The following is a 17,309-nucleotide window of genomic DNA, read 5'->3' on the forward strand; positions in this document are numbered from 1 at the left end:
CTGTCACTACATTTGCAAGATAATGACTTTAGACAGTACCATTTCGACAGTATCTAAAATATAGTGGTAGATGCCTCGAAGAAAACTGGTTCCGATAGGAAAAGATTAAAATTGTCTCGTAGGCTGTGTGCTTTGATAAAATAACACTGGTTAGGACTGCCGGGGGAGTAAATGCAAAAGAAAGTTAGGACGATCGCGGTGTCACGAGCAAATAACTGATTTTATGCAAAGGCTATACATTTTTTATCATAAATATCCACAAGATGGCACAGTTTCATAACAAATTATAGTCTTTGCAGGGGTTCAGATAAAGTCCGTATGCTCTATTCAATGAATAGAATATAAAATATCTGATTATTTTAAAGTTAGCCCGCTTGTTACTTATAGAACAAAAAATTTAAAGAAGTGCCAGCATTACTATATATCATAAAGATGAACTCTATGACAAAGCAACACTGGTGTAAGTTCATAACACAAGCATTATAGATCTACTTTTACCACTAATATATTGTATTCAGATCTTTAAGTTGCAAGAGTATGTATACAGTGCACCTATGCAGCTCAGGTATACGATCTTCCACTTCTCTTTTTTGGTACCTCATGGCTAATCATCTACAATTTTGTAGATTCATTATATTGACCATCTTTATTGATGACAGTGCAAAAAGCATAAAAAAAACATCACAAAGACAAAACATGTAAAAAAGATAATTAAGCAATACTACTGCGGTACTCTTGTCATGGTTCCATTATGCATCAAACCTATACAGCCTCTAGAGGCAACCTGTGCCATTAATCTTTCTGTACCATTAGTGTAGGGAAATGTAACATGGAGTTGACACGGGAATAATTTGGTCTTCCTATTGTGTCACTCCCTTGTATAGTCCTAAACAAAGTGCTAACCAAATGAAGGATAATGTGTCTGGGAATACTACTTTTATACATCCAGAGGATACTAAGTAGTCCAATCAGACATAGTTATACAGAATATAATGTATATAGGACTATATGCAAAAAGCGATCTCTAAAAGCACCATTTTCGGTCACATTGTGCAAATTCATTCTTTCAAATGTAGTGCACAACAATGAGAAAAGTAATTAAACAGATACAATTATAAAACTGCACTTATTACACTGAAATAATTCTAAGCCAACATGATTTCCTCATATGGTGTTAAACAAATCAAATTTGTATAAAAAGGCAATATTGACCAGCACAGTATAGCACTGCATTTAAAGCAGTGTGGACATACCTGATGTCTGACTTGGAAAAAAAAAAAAATCTATAAAATAATAAAAGATGGGGTGCATATTGTAATAAATCTGCATAACAGCATAACAAATAAAATGTCAAAGTCACACAGAAATGTAGCAAATATCCAGTTGCATATGTTCAGCCTACGAAGAAGGTTCAGAGGTGGCGTTCTACAAATCTGGAGACCGGTTATACGGGCTGCAGGAAAGCGTGCAGAGTTGCCATGATAGAAAAATTACAACAGTGTGCACTGCAGCGACCTTAAGTTGTGTTCAATACTACAATAATGTCCTCATGAGGCTCAAGAGGTCACCATTACACGAGCTAGTTGTGAGATATTTTGGAAATGTTCAACATCCGAGCCAGTCCTTTGTGATTTCACCCAACTTCACGATCTTCAAGCTGCTGTCTTCTAGTTTGAAATAGTGGTTTCCTTTGAAGAAGTAGCTGTAGTCTGTGAAAGACAAGCAGAATACACATTGTGTTTAAAACATTTACTAAGCTGAGAATTTTCTTTATTAAATTTGCTCGAGTCAAACAAACTACCACTACACCAGTGAAATAATCAAGCTTCTGTAGAAGCGTACAAGAATTAAAATACCCAATCAGAAGCCAAAGTCAAGCCTCGCGTTCTCTGAATTATGCTAAGGAGGAAGTACACAGAGGCGCCTCTGTAGAGGGTGAAAGACTTTCTTTATATAAATATGTTTGTTCATGGTGTGGGGAAGGGGCTATGTGACACTTACAGCACTGTCTGTATGTTAGGAGAGAAGTAATGAAAAAATCCCTGGTTGCTTGCCATAGGCAAAAATTTGCTAACCACCTCTGACCTCAAGTATACATGGCTGACAGTGAGAATCTCAAAAGATATTTACTGGTGGTCTCACATTAAAAATTCACCATTTACTTCTCACAGTGGCTGCAATGCACTTTGCACCAGCAGAAAAAGTAAGTGTCTACTAACCTGTGATATTCACTCACAAAAAATGTAATAATTCTGTCATTATAAAACCACTGATCACTCCCTGACTTCAGAAATACTCCCTATGGTCTATTTGCCTTCCTGACATTCTTTGTGTAGCCAACTCCTCTAAACACTTTTTTTTTTGTCTCGAAGGCGTCACTGTTTGCTCGTTTCTGGTATATGAGGAGTTTTACTGAAAAAGGCAGAGTGCCAGACTCACTGATAGAGCTGACTGGATTTTCCTGCAATTTTACCAGAAGGAATGCTGCTGTGCAGACAGTAATCACACACACACATAAAAACACTAGTGTCGTTATCAGTGCATAACAACAGTTGTGTGGCATATTCTTGGCATATTGGAGCCATGGCTCTAGAAGCGGTAGAGTCAGGAAGTTCCCCGTTTGCTCAGGACTCCAATATTTCAACAGCTATTGAAGGCTTTCTATATTATCTGGTACAAACATTCACGATTCCCAGAAAATAAGACCTTTTAACTTTGGGGAACCTGTGACTTTTCCTACCATAGTGAGGTTGATTCATATTTTCCAGTCAAATGTCTTGACATTCCTTTGGCATGGGCAGCCATGAAATGTGGCGCAATCAAACTTCTCCTCCTTAGTTTGAGCTGTTCTTTCTGTTTAGTACTAACTAGAATATGACAGTGTTCTAAAATGATATATTAAACCTTATACTCATATATTGTTTTCAGTGGAAAGAACTACACTGCTCTGCAACTAACAAAGTTGCAGGTGTAGCTTTTTATCCTTTTCCCTAAATACTGCCATATCTTGAAAGCTTGAACTCAGTTTTGCTTGGAAAATAGAGTACAGCAATGGCACAATGGTATGAATCGTACAGCAAATTTATTCACATACTAATAACTGTTCCTGCCATATTTTGGTCAAATTTACTTGTTAAAAGTCTTATTTTACCAATGCCATTAAGACTGAAGGCAGAGTCAATGCCATCTGGGATGCCATTCCAGGAATCCGCAATAAGTTTTGGGAAGCCAGAGTCCATTGTCTTGCTGGTCTCATCATATCTGTAAACACACAACAATGAAATCACATCTGAGGTTTTACATATGACATGTATTACATCAATAGCATAAACTTAGCACCAAACAACTCTTTGCTGTGCCAAAAATATGTAGTGTATCGACATTTTTATCAGAGGATGCCTTCAGAGCTTCAGTAGCTAATCTGACCATAAATTTCATAAACTGTTGTTCCTTTCTTGCATCATTTAGAGAAGAGAATGAAAGTAAAAGAAGTAGAGTAACAATCCAGAATTTTAACTAGGTCGCTCCCATACCCAAAGAATTTAAAAAGTTTTTTTATAATGCACAGTCCTTTTATCAAAGTACAGTTGCTGCTTTGCCGCTCTCCTTTGCTCTCTGTTTTAGCCTGTTAGAAATTGGGTGTGTGCACATCAGCCAGATAATGACTAATATCATTGCTATTTAATAATATAGGACATTAGTTAGGGCAAACTGTTCTGGCTGCATTGTTATTATTATTTACTCTCAGTTACTCAAGGTTTGTAGCTGTAAATGCACTAAAAAGTTAATTCACAATCGGACAGGGACTGTGGATATGACCAGCATGCTGTACCTGTTTGTTTAGGTCAAAGAGCCTGCATACCAGTGCAATATGCAGAATAGAAGTGAAGTAGCTATGATTTCACTTTTTTTTTCTAAAGACCCTCTGTTGTTGAATGACATTCGTTGGTTTGCATCTTATAAAGTGCATCAGAAACACATGATGGCACTTTCCCAGATAAAACAGACAGTTTGCAGCACTACAGCTTCATATGTGCAAAAACTACAAGCTGTTTAGGTCACATCAAACACTAACTCAGTCCAGATATAGCACACAACTGCAACAGTTTATGACCTCAATTGCAAGAGCTAGGTTGAGTCACATAGGGCATTTAATTACATTAAATGCAAATGTTTGCACAAACTTTAACTCTCCTTACCTCCAGAATTTGTCTCCAGCAAACAAGTAAGTCTTCCTGTTCTTCCTAAAGTTGAAGGCAGCGTCGATTTGCTGCAGGTCAGTGGGGAGGCCAAGGCTGGACAACCTTTTCGGGTAGCCGGTCTCCAACTGATCAGCTCTGTAAATCCAAATTTCATTGCCTGGGAGAGAAGAGTAAGTTAAAAAGAGAACTCACTTTTAGGATACATACAATATGTTATTCTAATGGAAATCACTAAACTTGCAAATCAACATTTTATCATTTATTCCTTTAACTCTATGAACCAATTTTGGAGTGAGATAATAAGTCAAGCATTTACCAAACCATCTTAATGTCTTTAGAGTTGATGGATATATCATGTAAGTCTCATCAGTATTCAGGAAAGTTGTCATATTTGTAAAATGCTGTGAATGTTTCACAAACCACTAATAAGTATGCTGGAAGAGTCCACGCTGCACTTAAGAGTGTTTGGCCAACATTCTGGTGCCTCCTAAAGTTTCAGGTAATAGAAATGGCTGACCATTAGGGGAAATGCATCCAAGTGGTAAAATGGGGAAGGCACATCTTTATTACTCATTAAAAGTAATGCATCTGTTTCTTTCATCACCTTATAAGTGCGGGGTTATATCAATATTAAAACAGATCTAAATATGCATTTTTCAAGGTTTCTTGTTTTCCTCAGAATACCTGCGAAGAAGACGGTTTTTTCCTCTGGATTTTCATAGGCAGCATCTATCTTGGCAGGCAAGTCGGGCCAGTAGGTGGCCACTAGCATTGGTCCATTGGGTTTGCTTCTAAAGTTGACTGACCTGAACAGGAACCTGCAGAGAGAGTGGGTGGATGAGCAATCATGAGTTAGACAGGCTAGGGAAGAAATAAGAGTGAAGAAGTAAGAGTGAAAGGAACAGAGGGGGCTGATGAGGAGGTGGGGAGAGAACGAGAGAGAAAAAGCATGTGTGTCTGTGTGTATGTGTATAAGAGATCGGGGTTTTAGTGCAAGTGCTTCGCTGGCCGAGCCAGCCACAATGGCCTGATTCATGAGCATCTGGTTCTCGTTAGGACTAAGGCTGCAGACGCCAGCGGAACAAGACCCATCTTGCCCGGATTTCCAATACACAGCTGCGCAACAATAGCAGCTTACCATACTCTTTTCCACTGACCTATTTTTTAGACAGACAAAGATTTGCTAATAACAAAGATGAGTTGTCATAATGATAAAGTGAAGATGAGAATAAAACTTTACAAACAAGCATAAATAGAAGTGCGCATACATAACACTTGCCCAAAGTCACATTTGTCAGGATGAAAGATGAGACATATTCCAGTCTGAACTAACCATCTACGAATGTCATTATTTTATTTGTGTTCTTGCGGATCAGTTTGCTGTTCATGCACTAACAATATCCAGAGGGTTTTCAGTCTGTGCCAGAGCTTTAATTTTATCCTTTCCTGCCTCTCTTTTCTTCCTGTATGCACTCAATAAAAGGAAAAACAAGATCTGCCTAGGGGTGGTAAGGGGAATACACGTACAGAAAATATTCAAGTGATTTTTCTAAAGCACTCCTGTTGTTTTAGATCTCTGAGTCTCTTTTATTCTTTTTTTACTTACCTGTATTTCCAGACAGTATTAACACAATTACTAATAATCCTAACATCTGAAGTAGATAATCCATAGATCTTGGATTTGTTCTTAACAAAGTCCTGTTTGAACTGTGTGAAAATACAGGTTGATGTTTATGACAATGAAACTGAGCTTTGTGAGAAATCTAAGTTTTCAACACATTGATTTAAATGCCTCAATGTACTGACCCACATTATAAGTTTGCCTAAAATGCATCGTGCATATAACAGAGCAAAAAAAAAGAAGAAAGAAAGAATTTCATAACTGAAGAAAAAGTAACAATAGTCTCTGTCAGGGAAGCTGGAAAATGTACACTTTTCCAAAGTATTTCTTTGAGAGTTATGATGGTAAAACAAAAAGTTTGGTTTGTGGGGTTTAATGCTACATCCTCTCAGGCATGGATTGTGGTGTACACATAAAAGGAAAAGATTCGACATTCACAAACCAGAAGACAAAGAATAAAGCAGACGGAGAACAGATCTTTATCATTTTTGAGTCTAAATTTGTTTAAAGAGCACAAAAAAAGTCAGAAAATAATGAAACATTCAAATGCAAAGTTCAGTCACAGGTATTTGGCAGTGTTTGTGAGGCCTATTGTATTTTTATACTGTCATTATCTTTAACTACTACCATTCAACAAAAGTGCTTCTATAAAACAGCAGTCTTTCTTAACAGTTTTTCACCAGCCTCTGCACAACAGTCACAACAATCTCCACTGGTTTTACGCTTCACAACAGACCTAACCAGCAGGTTGGCCAAACATTTTCTATAAGTCAGACTTTCTAAGTACCTTCTCCTTAAGCCTCGAGACAGACAGACCCACTTATATGCTGAGCTCAGGGAGTGCTGCAAGTATTACTCATTGCGTCACGTTAAGATTTGTCTCACAACATAAATATGCTGAGCTAACAGAATGATAGATTCCACTTTTACAGTGGGAGAGTCAAGTGAGCTTAGCCCCAGAGCCCAGAGGGTACAGCTCTTTCTGTAAAGCTATAAAACTTGGCGTGTACCAGAACTCTGCAGCATACAAGTCTGACATGCCCTTCAGGCAACTTATGAAGTCAGACCAACAGGCCTGCACTAAAACTTTACCGATCCCAGATATCAGTGAGATATACTGTTTGTTAACTACAGTAACTTCATAATACTCTGTCCTCGTTTTCCCACCCTGATTTTCAGAATAACTTTTAAACTTTGCTTGATTACATTTTCACATAGCAACCTAAAATTCATGTCATATTAAATTAAATGTGTTTGAAAACATCACGGAACACCTTAGATTGGTGCACACTGGTGCTAACAAAGCTGGCAAACAAGGCAAAACATGAGGAAAAAGTCTAAATATGCTATAGCTAAGCTAAATTTCAGTGTAACGTATGTATATGTAACTTTAAGCCACCTTAAACTGAACCAGTTTGCTCTGAATACCATCTCTCTGCAAAATGACAGTTTAATCATCTGTTACACTCCACCCAGGCAGGTGATGCTTAGCACTGTCGTCAACCTATCATTTAGACACAATGTCATGGCTTTATTTAAACAACAGTGACCTGAGAGCCAAGGTATGTCAGAAACTTGTGCTTGCCTTTACATTAATGTGACTGTGTGCATTTTCAGACTTCAACGATGCGTAAAGTGAAAATAAAATCTCTACTTTAAAAACACTGTCCCAACAGTTAAATAAGATATATAATGTTTCAGCTGGAAGAAAAAGATCATTTCAGCTGACTTGATGACCAACAACTGATCCAGAGTTTCATGGTTCACTGCACACTCCCTGCTAGAGCCACAGCAAGGTGAAAAATATTGTAACTCAGTGAAAAAAGCCAATCTAACTGACTCTTGAGTATTTTGCAGATGCATCTACTCGTAGCTGATTTCCAAATGATTGTGACAGGATATGCTGCTCTTAATGTTGAAATTACAGTGTTTGTGTCAACAATGTCAACAGCTAACCCATCATTTGTTTGTCCTAACAGTTCCTTTTTGTAACATGCCACTGGGGTAAGGTCTTTGTAACAACCTTCAGCTGTTGCAATGAAACTGTTCATCTTTCTACGGGAAGTACCCTGACTCACAAAGACTGTTGACCGAACCACAGGACTTTATGCAACTTCTTTTCTACAGAGTCAGCCAGTAGACACTTAGTAAACCTACATGACTTTGGATTCACTGGCGCCGGTGGAGAAGAGGAGTGTAGACTATGTTTATGAATGATGACTACTTTGGTTGTCACTGCGTGAGTAGAGGGATAGCTTGTTTTCAACTCTTACTAATTGTCATATCACAAAACAACCATTTACCCACAATCTTCAAGTGGCACAAGACTGTAAAAAGAGAAACCATAATTAACAAGAAACCTCATCTCAAACTGCTCATTGTTTGCAGGGATGTGATTGTGAAATCCAGTTGGTGCAGGCTGCTTTGTTTCAGTCACGCAAGACGATACAGCCTGAAGCAGGCAATTTCGTTTTCTTTATCACTCTTCGCACAGATCACAGACAGGAAATTTAACAGGACTTTGGCAGAGCTTTCAGTGTTCACAAACTCAGCCTTTACATCGCATTTAAGACTCAAAAGAGCAACTGGGAACATTACAGCTTGCATATCTAAAACACTTTGCCTGGGCTTTAGACTTTTCTTACATTGAAGTCTTTTTTTAAAAAAAAACCATACATCAAGCTGCTAACTGAGATGATTACCTGTCTTTGAAGAAGAATGTTTCTCCTCTGATCTGTGCTACAGCATCAAAGATCACTGGCTCATTACAGATATCCATTGGAGTGACAGGACCCTGGGTTGGAGGCAAAGGCTTGTCTGTTGGCACACCTGTTGTCAGATTTACCACAATATTTATTATTTAAAGGGGTCTGCAAATGATGCACTCACAACATAATCATTTTCCCAGTCACTTATTGGTATTTGACTATATGTGGCATTTTCTCTCACCATACAACTCCTGGATGCCTTTGATGTCATCATTGGAGAGCCTGAAGTCTTTAGTAAAAGTGTAAACAGGGGCCATCAGTGCGCCGGGGTCCTGAGAGTGCTCCAAACCAAGAGCATGACCAAATTCATGGGCTGCTACCAGGAACAGGCTGTAGCCTAGAAACAAGTTAGTTTAAACAAATCTCTATTATCTTTCCACAGTAAAAAAAAAAAAAGAAAAAAAAAAGAAAAAGACAGATTCAGTGTCTTCCAATCCATTGGCTCTTGGGAAAAAATATCCCCAAATACCACTGGCAAATTCTTTTACCTTGATCAGGACAGAAACCCCATTTGCGGTCATCATCGTAACTCTTGGTGGTAGCGCACCACATTTTGCCATCACTGCGTCCAGAGGTGGTGCAAGATTCGTAAGTGTCTCCCAGGAAGGTGAAAGGGAAGACACAGGGGCTTCCATCTGCATTGCCCCCCACTGTTGACATTGCTGGTAACAGCAACAAAATGCAAAACAATAAATGCAAAATATGTACTGAATTCAGTTGCTAATTATCTTATAAATTCACTATGCAAAGTGATTTTTTTTTTCTTTCCGGAAAAGTTTGGGTTATTATGAAATGAGTGCAGATGATGTTCAGAAATAGCGGGATGAAAGCAGCTGGCACAACACACACGACATCAATAACTAATCCACTAGGCACACAACCAAAATGCACCCACCCAAATTGATTTTCTTTCAAAGAGAGATCATTTTCAGTCTGGCAAGAGTGATTTTGTGTTAAAAAAGAGAGAGAGAGAGAGAAAGAAAGAAAAGAGTAAAAAAACAACAACAACATAATTTCTTATTCGGTACAAGTTCTCACACAGGCCTCTGCAGCAAAGCCTCATCCCTAATCAAATAAAACCAGATGAAAGCACCAACGGTAGTACCTCTCCCTGTATGCCTTTCTCCCTACCCCGGTACCTCAACCCTAAAACAAGTCCTACTGACAGAATGGAAAATAGGCCCTGCTACTGCACATTAAAATACTTTTATAGCTATTCAGCCCACCACGAGCATAACCAAAAACCACAGCTGCAGAATTCCTGTAGCCCAACATATGGCAAGGCACTATGCACTGCTCATCAAAAAAAAGCACAGCTAGTGAAATATTTATTTATTTAAGTGCTGTTGCATAATGAACACCGTGACCACTATGCACACCTAAGTGGACTTCAACTTGATGTGATTATCTTTCATTTGGCTATTTATTATGTGAATAAGAGACAACACATAACACCACCTACCAGTTTCAGGGCAAAAGCCATACGTTTTGTCGCGGTCATAATCCTCAGTAGTGGCACACCAGCGGTAGCCATCATCTCTGCCCTGAGTGGTGCATCCATCATACTTCTCCCCCTGAAAGTTGAAGGGGAATTTACATGGAGCCCCTTCTGCATTTCCACCCAGGGTGAAAAGTACTGCAAATCACAAAGCAAATGAAGTTATAGATGGCCTAATAAAATTAAAAACAGTATTTGTTTTTACATTCTTCTAATTAAAAACGAAATGCAATTGCGATACAAAACCAAAAAAATTTGAATTAAGAAGATAGGTACCACTGGAACTTTTTTTTTTTAACTTCAAAACTAAAGCTTAACAAAATAGAAGACTCCAGTATAAACAGGCCTTACTTGTGTTTTTTCACATAAAATGACTTTGAACGTGTATTTTGGCAGTTAGTTGTAATAGCGTCTGATCATGTTAGTACCATGGACAGCAACATAACAGAGATAAACAAAATGTTTGACAAAGCCTCATGTTGTAAAGTGGGTCAGTAACTTGGAGAAGAAATGTTCCATAATTCACTCTAAAACCCCCCCAAAACAAAACAAAAAAAAAAAAGCATTTTCCTGGCCAACCTACTTTCTTCATGTTCAAAATCAACAGAACAGCTTTGAGTATAGCTATGATGTGATATTAAGTATTACTTTACTAGTACTGAAAGACTAATTAAATGTTTTGTCTGGTTCAATAAGATCCAAGTAGGGCATATCACTCCATCTAAGGTCATGTGGGGCCACAAAAGTTTCAAAAGCAAAACGTGCAAACAGACATCGCAGCTGCATGTCAAACATACAGTATATGTTTTAACAATAAAGGGACCCACTGGGTAAGCTTACATTCATGAGGGCAGAAGCCATATTTGCCATCTTCGTCAAAGTTGTAAGTGGTGGAACACCATAGGAAACCGTCATCACGACCCTGAGGTGTGCAGCTGTTGTACTCAGTGCCCATGAACAGGAAAGGGAATTTACAAAACTCGCCATCAGCATTGCCAAATTTTGCCTTCACCACTGTAAAACAAAGAATGCATACATAGATACATACTTATGTATAGAAAGAGGTGAAGCTATATGAATATTCACTCTATGGTGCTTGATTTCATATGATGCTTTCTCAATTTACTATGAAACTTTGTAGCATTAATTTCACACATGTTTAGAAGGTAATTTTTGTAATAAGCAAGCTAACCAATAACATAGCAAGCTTCTCCTGGAAGTTAAAGCAAATGTTGTTGTCTAGAATTTGGAAAGCAGTTTCAAAGTAGGCTTTGAAAAATGTCCAACAAAACTGTATAATGCAGGGTACAAATGATTTGTATGTAACAGTATGAACAACAAACACATATTGAGAAAATAAAAGTTCATCCAAGAGATCCTCATCTGTTCATCTGTTTGAAACTAGCACCAAGAGAAATGGAAAGTAGGTTTATAGATTATTTTCACACAAATTAAATATCCAGACATAAGGATGTTAAAAAAGGGGAAGTATTTGGGAGTAAAACTATCTGGGTCAATGGATGCGAATACAAATGTGTGCAATAGAGATTTTTTTAAATTTAGCTTCCAGATGTCTGTAGTTTGAAATGATGTCAGGTGCCAGAAAAAGATGCTTGGAAAAGAGTATCTGAAAGTTATATTAGTTTCTACAATGTCAAATTCTCACCAGACAAAATTTTAAATGAACTTGTCTAAGCAAAAAATGAAGAACTAAATAAATGAAGAAATCGACACTGGTGGTTTTGCTGCATGCACTTTTTGTAACTAGCATTCTTTCATTACCTTGCCCCTCTCCAAGTGTCCACTGCTCATCATCATCAAAGTGAGAGTCTCCACCAATTCCTGGGCCTGGAGCAAAGGCATGAGCCAGGAGACCATCCTTGCCATCAAAGGGGTAACCATCTCCATGCTCTATTGATGACATCATTAACCAATCAAAACAGGTATACTGACTACTTAAGACATGATGTGACATTTGTTCATGTATGCAAAGATTTCTGTTTCTGAAGCAACAATTCCATGTCTTCTTCAGCGGCCGATTTTCGGTTGCGTTCCCCTGTAATTACTAGATTCTTTCTGAATACAGTCAGCTGTGACCAGACAGAATGTGGGTAAATATCAAGTGGTTATTTTAGCTGGAATGTTTGGAATGACTTGGGTTAATACCATAATCCCCACTGCCTTTAGAGAATTCCTAAAATACAGGATGGCTGGGGTGTAGAGTCACTTTGAAAAGAATGTTACTTTAAAAAGATGTATGTTTTTGCTCCTTCAGCATTAGTCTAGAACTCGTGAGCTTCTGTTTAAATATTGACTTGTGCTAATTATTATAGGAACATTCTTAGAATTTTATCCTGCAGCACAATCTCTTTATTCTATTACAAAGATGTGGCAGATCCAATAAAAGGAGTATTTTGAGGGCTTACAATATGCGTATTACTATAAAACAAACTGATACATTTCTTTATTAATTGTGATCCTCGTAAACCCACCTGAGTACAGATGTACAATAGTTTTCAAATAACAAATGGAATATCTACATAGCGTGATGTTTATACACATAGTATACCATTGCGGCCAAAATTAATCATGATGTCAGCTTCTCCATCCATGATGCGGGTGAAAGTGAGTGGCGTGACATCACTCCATACTTTGAAGGCCCTGAAGAAAGCATCATTTATGACTTCTTCATCCAGATCGGGAGTGTAACCCAGGATTCTACAAATTGAGTAGAACAAGACAAACAAGCATGATTTAGATTGTCCAATCAGGACAATCTGTGAGTGTTGCAAATTCTCCTTTCTTTACTGAACATCATGGAAAATAAAGAGGCCAATATGAGTAATCTGTAAAAGCGCCTCCTGAAACAATGTTCAGCCGCAAACCCATTTGTATGCCTGTCTACACAGTCCTTTTCCTGAAAACAGTCTAAGATCTCATAGTTGTTATTGTCTTTGGCTTCCAGTCTTTCTTATAAACACACAGGCAGAGAGGCTGGAATGATCAGAACACGCAAAACCGCTGATATAAATAAACTACATCCACATCATAGTAAACCTCAAACAGAATGAAAACAAAGGACCTGACACATACTGTGTAGGAATGTTGGTGTTAGCGAGACATAAAGATGCAAGCACTTCAGACTGTGGGGATGGGGGTAGTGTGGAATGGAGGTTGTGGAGAGGGTGGGGCCGGTTTTAGAGGGTCAGACAGGGGCAAATATTTCTCAGTATCAACAACTTTGATTTATGGGCAATTGTTAAAGCAACAGATTTTTAAAAAAGTGCTGTGCAGTAAATGGTTCCCTAAAGTGCAGCATGCCAAGTAACTCAAAAACTATTAGATCACACCCAGTGGTAATGCCATAACCATTTTGCAGGCCAAGCTGATTAAAACCTCCGCAATTGTTTGAGAACTAATTTGGAGTCACAGTGGATTGGCACTCACTCCCATTATCATGTGTGTTATTGTTAATTCTCTGACCTGTAGGTGACGTCCTTGTTCTGCCATTTGGGTTTTCTGTGGAAGAAGTTATAATTGGCCACATCTGGGACACCGCAGCGGGGTTTTTTCATGATCTCTACAGTTTTGGAATCAATCTCTCCAGTTTCTTGCAGAGAAAAAAACTTTTGCATTTTCTTCAGGGTATCCTTGAGAACCATAAGATTACATCTGTCTTGTGGGCATCCATAAAACTTGTTTAGATAATGCTAAAGTTTGGATAAAAACATAAAATAATAGGTTAGCGTTGTTAGGGTATCTTTATATAAAATTAGAACAATAAGAAATAAATAATGTGAAAACTACTCCTGTTCATTTCTGGTACTCCAGGGGTAAAAACAGTTCATTGCTGCCTGACCTACTTAGACATATTCTGAGGAAGGAAAAAAAGAAAAAGAAACTTACCAAAGCAACTTCTTTGTCTGTTCTGGGGGTATCGTCTCCGGGAAACCTGATAATAGGAGAAGGACGAGCATTTACTGTTTGGAACGCGATGAACTGAAGCAAAAACAATTTGAGAAGACTCCGACGACAACTGAATATCGTCGGAAAGCCCATTTTCTCGGGTTAACAGTATATCTTGTGCGGTAAGTGCCGTTCGCTCTGAGTTGCAGTCCTTTCAGCCCGTCAGCTTGTGTTGCTTCTGCTCCTCAGCAGGATTTTTTTTTTCTCCTTAACGGGACATCCTGCACCTCGGGTCTGCAAACTTTCTTAGTTCTGCTTGCACATGCACTTTTCCCCCGACGCCTTCTGCGCAGTCTCCAGGTTGGGAAAGAAATGGGGACGAACCAGCAAATCAAATGCTGAATGATTCATCGACTACAGTTCTTAGTCACCCGCTTTTACCAGAAAACGTCTACAAATAAATAAAAATGTTCTTTTTTTATTGTTTCCTTATCTTTTTTTTTTTAAAGAGTAGGATAATCATCTAGTGGAGAAATTAACCAATTTTGGGCTCTCGCCCAAGCTGACCAATTAAACCAATGAAAACCTTCCGCTTTTTAAGTGTGTATTTCTTAAATTAATATGTGCAGATTCCAAGATAAACTATAACCTGCATGACAAGAGGTTTCAGCACATTGTTTGACTTTTTTGTTTGTTTGGGGATGATCTTTATCATTTTTCTTTCCAAACTTAAAATCACCTATTTGTTTACTAAATTACGTTCTGTCAACCAATTCAGCCAATAACTTTATAATTGGTAGAAGTGGGCGGTACTCATATATTTTATCCGCCTCTAGCTCGACTTTTTTGGTACTTTTTTGCACTGCTCACTGCTGTCTGAGAGCACCACCACACCCCCCTTCTAACTTTCTGACTTCCAGCGACCGATTTTCTTTTCTATCCCTATTCATGAATTTCTAAATAACCACTCGCGTTGCGGTGGGTAGAGGGAGCGGGGGGGATCATTATACCGGATTAATTTGGAATTCACTGACGCAAAGCAGCTCTACGCTTCCGTACAAAGCTGCTGAGCGTCACCACACAATATATTACCTTGCCAGGAGAGAAAAACAGCGACACCCGATTGCAGAAAGGCCAGAAGTTATTGAAAGTGGTAGATTGACATCTGCTGGTAGGATGCGAAACTGGCCTCAATATTTGGAAGCTAAAAAGAGACCATATATGTATTCTACCCATGAAAACTAATAAGGAAAAAAACAAAAACAAAGGATGAGTGTGTGTGTGTGTGTGTGTGTGTTCGCGTGGGGGGCGATGTTCGCTAACGCTTACTTATCCTAGTATACATGTTATAGAAAATAAACACACAGTAAAATATGATAAATAAATATATTGCTGTTTACCATGAGTTGACTTTAAACCTCATCAGACATTTTACTTAACGACAGCAATCTGCAAATGAAAGATGTAGATATATATAATAGAACGCCTTGTAAATATACTATTCTTGGACTGTGCCTGGTCATAAGATTTGTAATATCATATATATATGTATATAAAAGGTTTACAAAATATTTTTGTGCAGTGGAAAATGTATCGTATAGAATCTTTCTTATGTAGTTTGGTGTATAACGCTTCGCTTCCCAAAGCACTGTAATGTACTATAATTTACACTAAGTGAACTAACCTACTTTAACTATTGAATAGTTACAGTGGTGATTGGTGCCCTCTAGTGGCTCACATATAACAAGTACCTGGTCTGTTTTGTGGCCCTTGGAGCCAGTGTTCTTTCCTGATTTGTAATCTACAGCACAGATTTAGGATTTACTCTAACTCTCTTTGACATCTCTTTGTTTCCGCTCTCATACTGGATTACTCTGAACAGCATATGAGAGCAGACTCTTTAATAGAGAGAGCTGAAGGACTTTTTTTGCAAAGAGATCTGACAGATGGATAGCTCACAAACAGGATTTTGTGGTATATCTAGCAAAGCAATTTCCCTTCCCTTTAGCCAGAGTACAGTTAATTTTTCATAGCCGGGGCTGCTGTTGGTGGTTGCAGAGTGAATTTAACATCCATTTGCCAACAATATCCAGGACCTGTCACTTTGGAGCAGGAGCTTTATTTCATGCACTGATACATGCTGCCATCTCCTCTAACTGACACACTGGCAGTGATCTCTCACAGAGCCGGGGAACAGAATGGCTACCTATTAAATGTACATGGGCCTGCCTCTCCAAATAGAAAATGCTGGTATGTGAAAAGTTGAGCCACAGCTACAGTAATTGAATGCCTTTGTGCATATGAATGCAATTTTGTCGGCAAAAGTGGCATAAAGAGATGGAGATGATAAGGTTTGATTTGCATGTAAATTGTTTTTCTCTCTCCCTCATTCTCTGCTGGATGCTTAAGCCTTTTCTAGATTTAAGCACCGCACATGTGTGTTTTGATGAAATGCAGTTGTTTTTATTTAAAGTGGGTATCTTGTTGCAGTTGATTGCAAGTGCATCTGTCCCATTTGTATTTGTTTGTGGCTGAGACAACTGATTTAACCATAATCACATTGGTAGGGCTTGCTTTACACTAACACAGATGATTTGTACTTCATTGTTTATATATACATGTGTGTCATTATATGTCATATATGTGTGTGTGTGTGTTTTCTCTCTTTCTAGCAATCTAATGCAAAAACGCAATATGCTTGTGCTGGTCCTACACCATACAAACTCATGCAATTAATTATGAGGATGAGCAGCCTTCTCCAACGTGCCAGTGAGGCCTCCTCTTGCTTCTGGGAATGGGACACTCTGGACATGAAGGCCAGTCAAATCATGGCTCTCCAGCTGGCTTTGGATCTTCAGCCCCACTGATTGACCCCCGTCCAGCTGAACAGACCGCAGACCTGGATGTCACCCTGGTCCTCTGGCTCTTGCAAGGACCCAGACAGATTCTCTGATGGGTCATCAAACCAAACTGCCTGTATGGCTGGCTAGCACCAAGGTCATGAATGACAAATATCACAGTCCCACTGCTCTCCTCTCACTCTAACTCAGAGCCACTCAAAGTGTTTGAGCGAGTTGTAATGTTCAGTACTTTTTGGTCTGGACTTGAATGCGTGGTGTGTAGTTAATAATGACACTGAGTGGTTTAGAATCAGTCCATTGGCATTGTTTGTTTTATGTGTTTTGCAGGGGTAATTAAGAAATGGTTGCTGAGTAAATGAAAACAGCAGTAGCCCTGTCAATAAATCTGTTTCAAGATAACTTAATTTGGCTAAGCGCTGTGTTACAGAATACTGCGACACATATCACTTGGTT

At 38.6% G+C, this 17,309-nt stretch overlaps 1 protein-coding gene across 1 annotated transcript; it reads right to left on the minus strand.

Annotated features, from left to right (window-relative positions):
* Positions 1–623: 623 nt before the first annotated feature.
* mmp2 (matrix metallopeptidase 2) lies at positions 624–14,300 on the minus strand. Its single transcript, XM_003437534.5, has 13 exons — positions 13,996–14,300; positions 13,573–13,799; positions 12,659–12,807; positions 11,872–12,000; positions 10,930–11,103; positions 10,054–10,227; positions 9,080–9,253; positions 8,773–8,928; positions 8,526–8,652; positions 4,887–5,020; positions 4,200–4,359; positions 3,152–3,261; positions 624–1,709 (listed from the first exon to the last, which is right to left on the minus strand). Exons 1-13 carry the CDS (start codon positions 14,146–14,148, stop codon positions 1,606–1,608), a joined length of 1,971 nt encoding a protein of 656 aa, XP_003437582.2. The 5' UTR covers positions 14,149–14,300; the 3' UTR covers positions 624–1,605.
* Positions 14,301–17,309: the final 3,009 nt, after the last annotated feature.

The sequence above is a fragment of the Oreochromis niloticus genome, linkage group LG1 (assembly GCF_001858045.2).
Source record: "Oreochromis niloticus isolate F11D_XX linkage group LG1, O_niloticus_UMD_NMBU, whole genome shotgun sequence".
Taxonomy (NCBI): Eukaryota; Metazoa; Chordata; class Actinopteri; order Cichliformes; family Cichlidae; genus Oreochromis; species Oreochromis niloticus.

Excerpts from the sequence above, each read along its gene's own strand:
- mmp2 (XM_003437534.5), bottom strand. The coding sequence starts at position 14,148 with ATGGGCTTTCCGACGATATTCAGTTGTCGTCGGAGTCTTCTCAAATTG. Across the intron at positions 8,653-8,772 it reads AGGCATCCAGGAGTTGTATG|GTGTGCCAACAGACAAGCCT; the intron begins GTGAGAGAAAAT and ends ATCTGACAACAG. Across the intron at positions 3,262-4,199 it reads GCTGGAGACAAATTCTGGAG|ATATGATGAGACCAGCAAGA; the intron begins GTAAGGAGAGTT and ends GTGTGTTTACAG.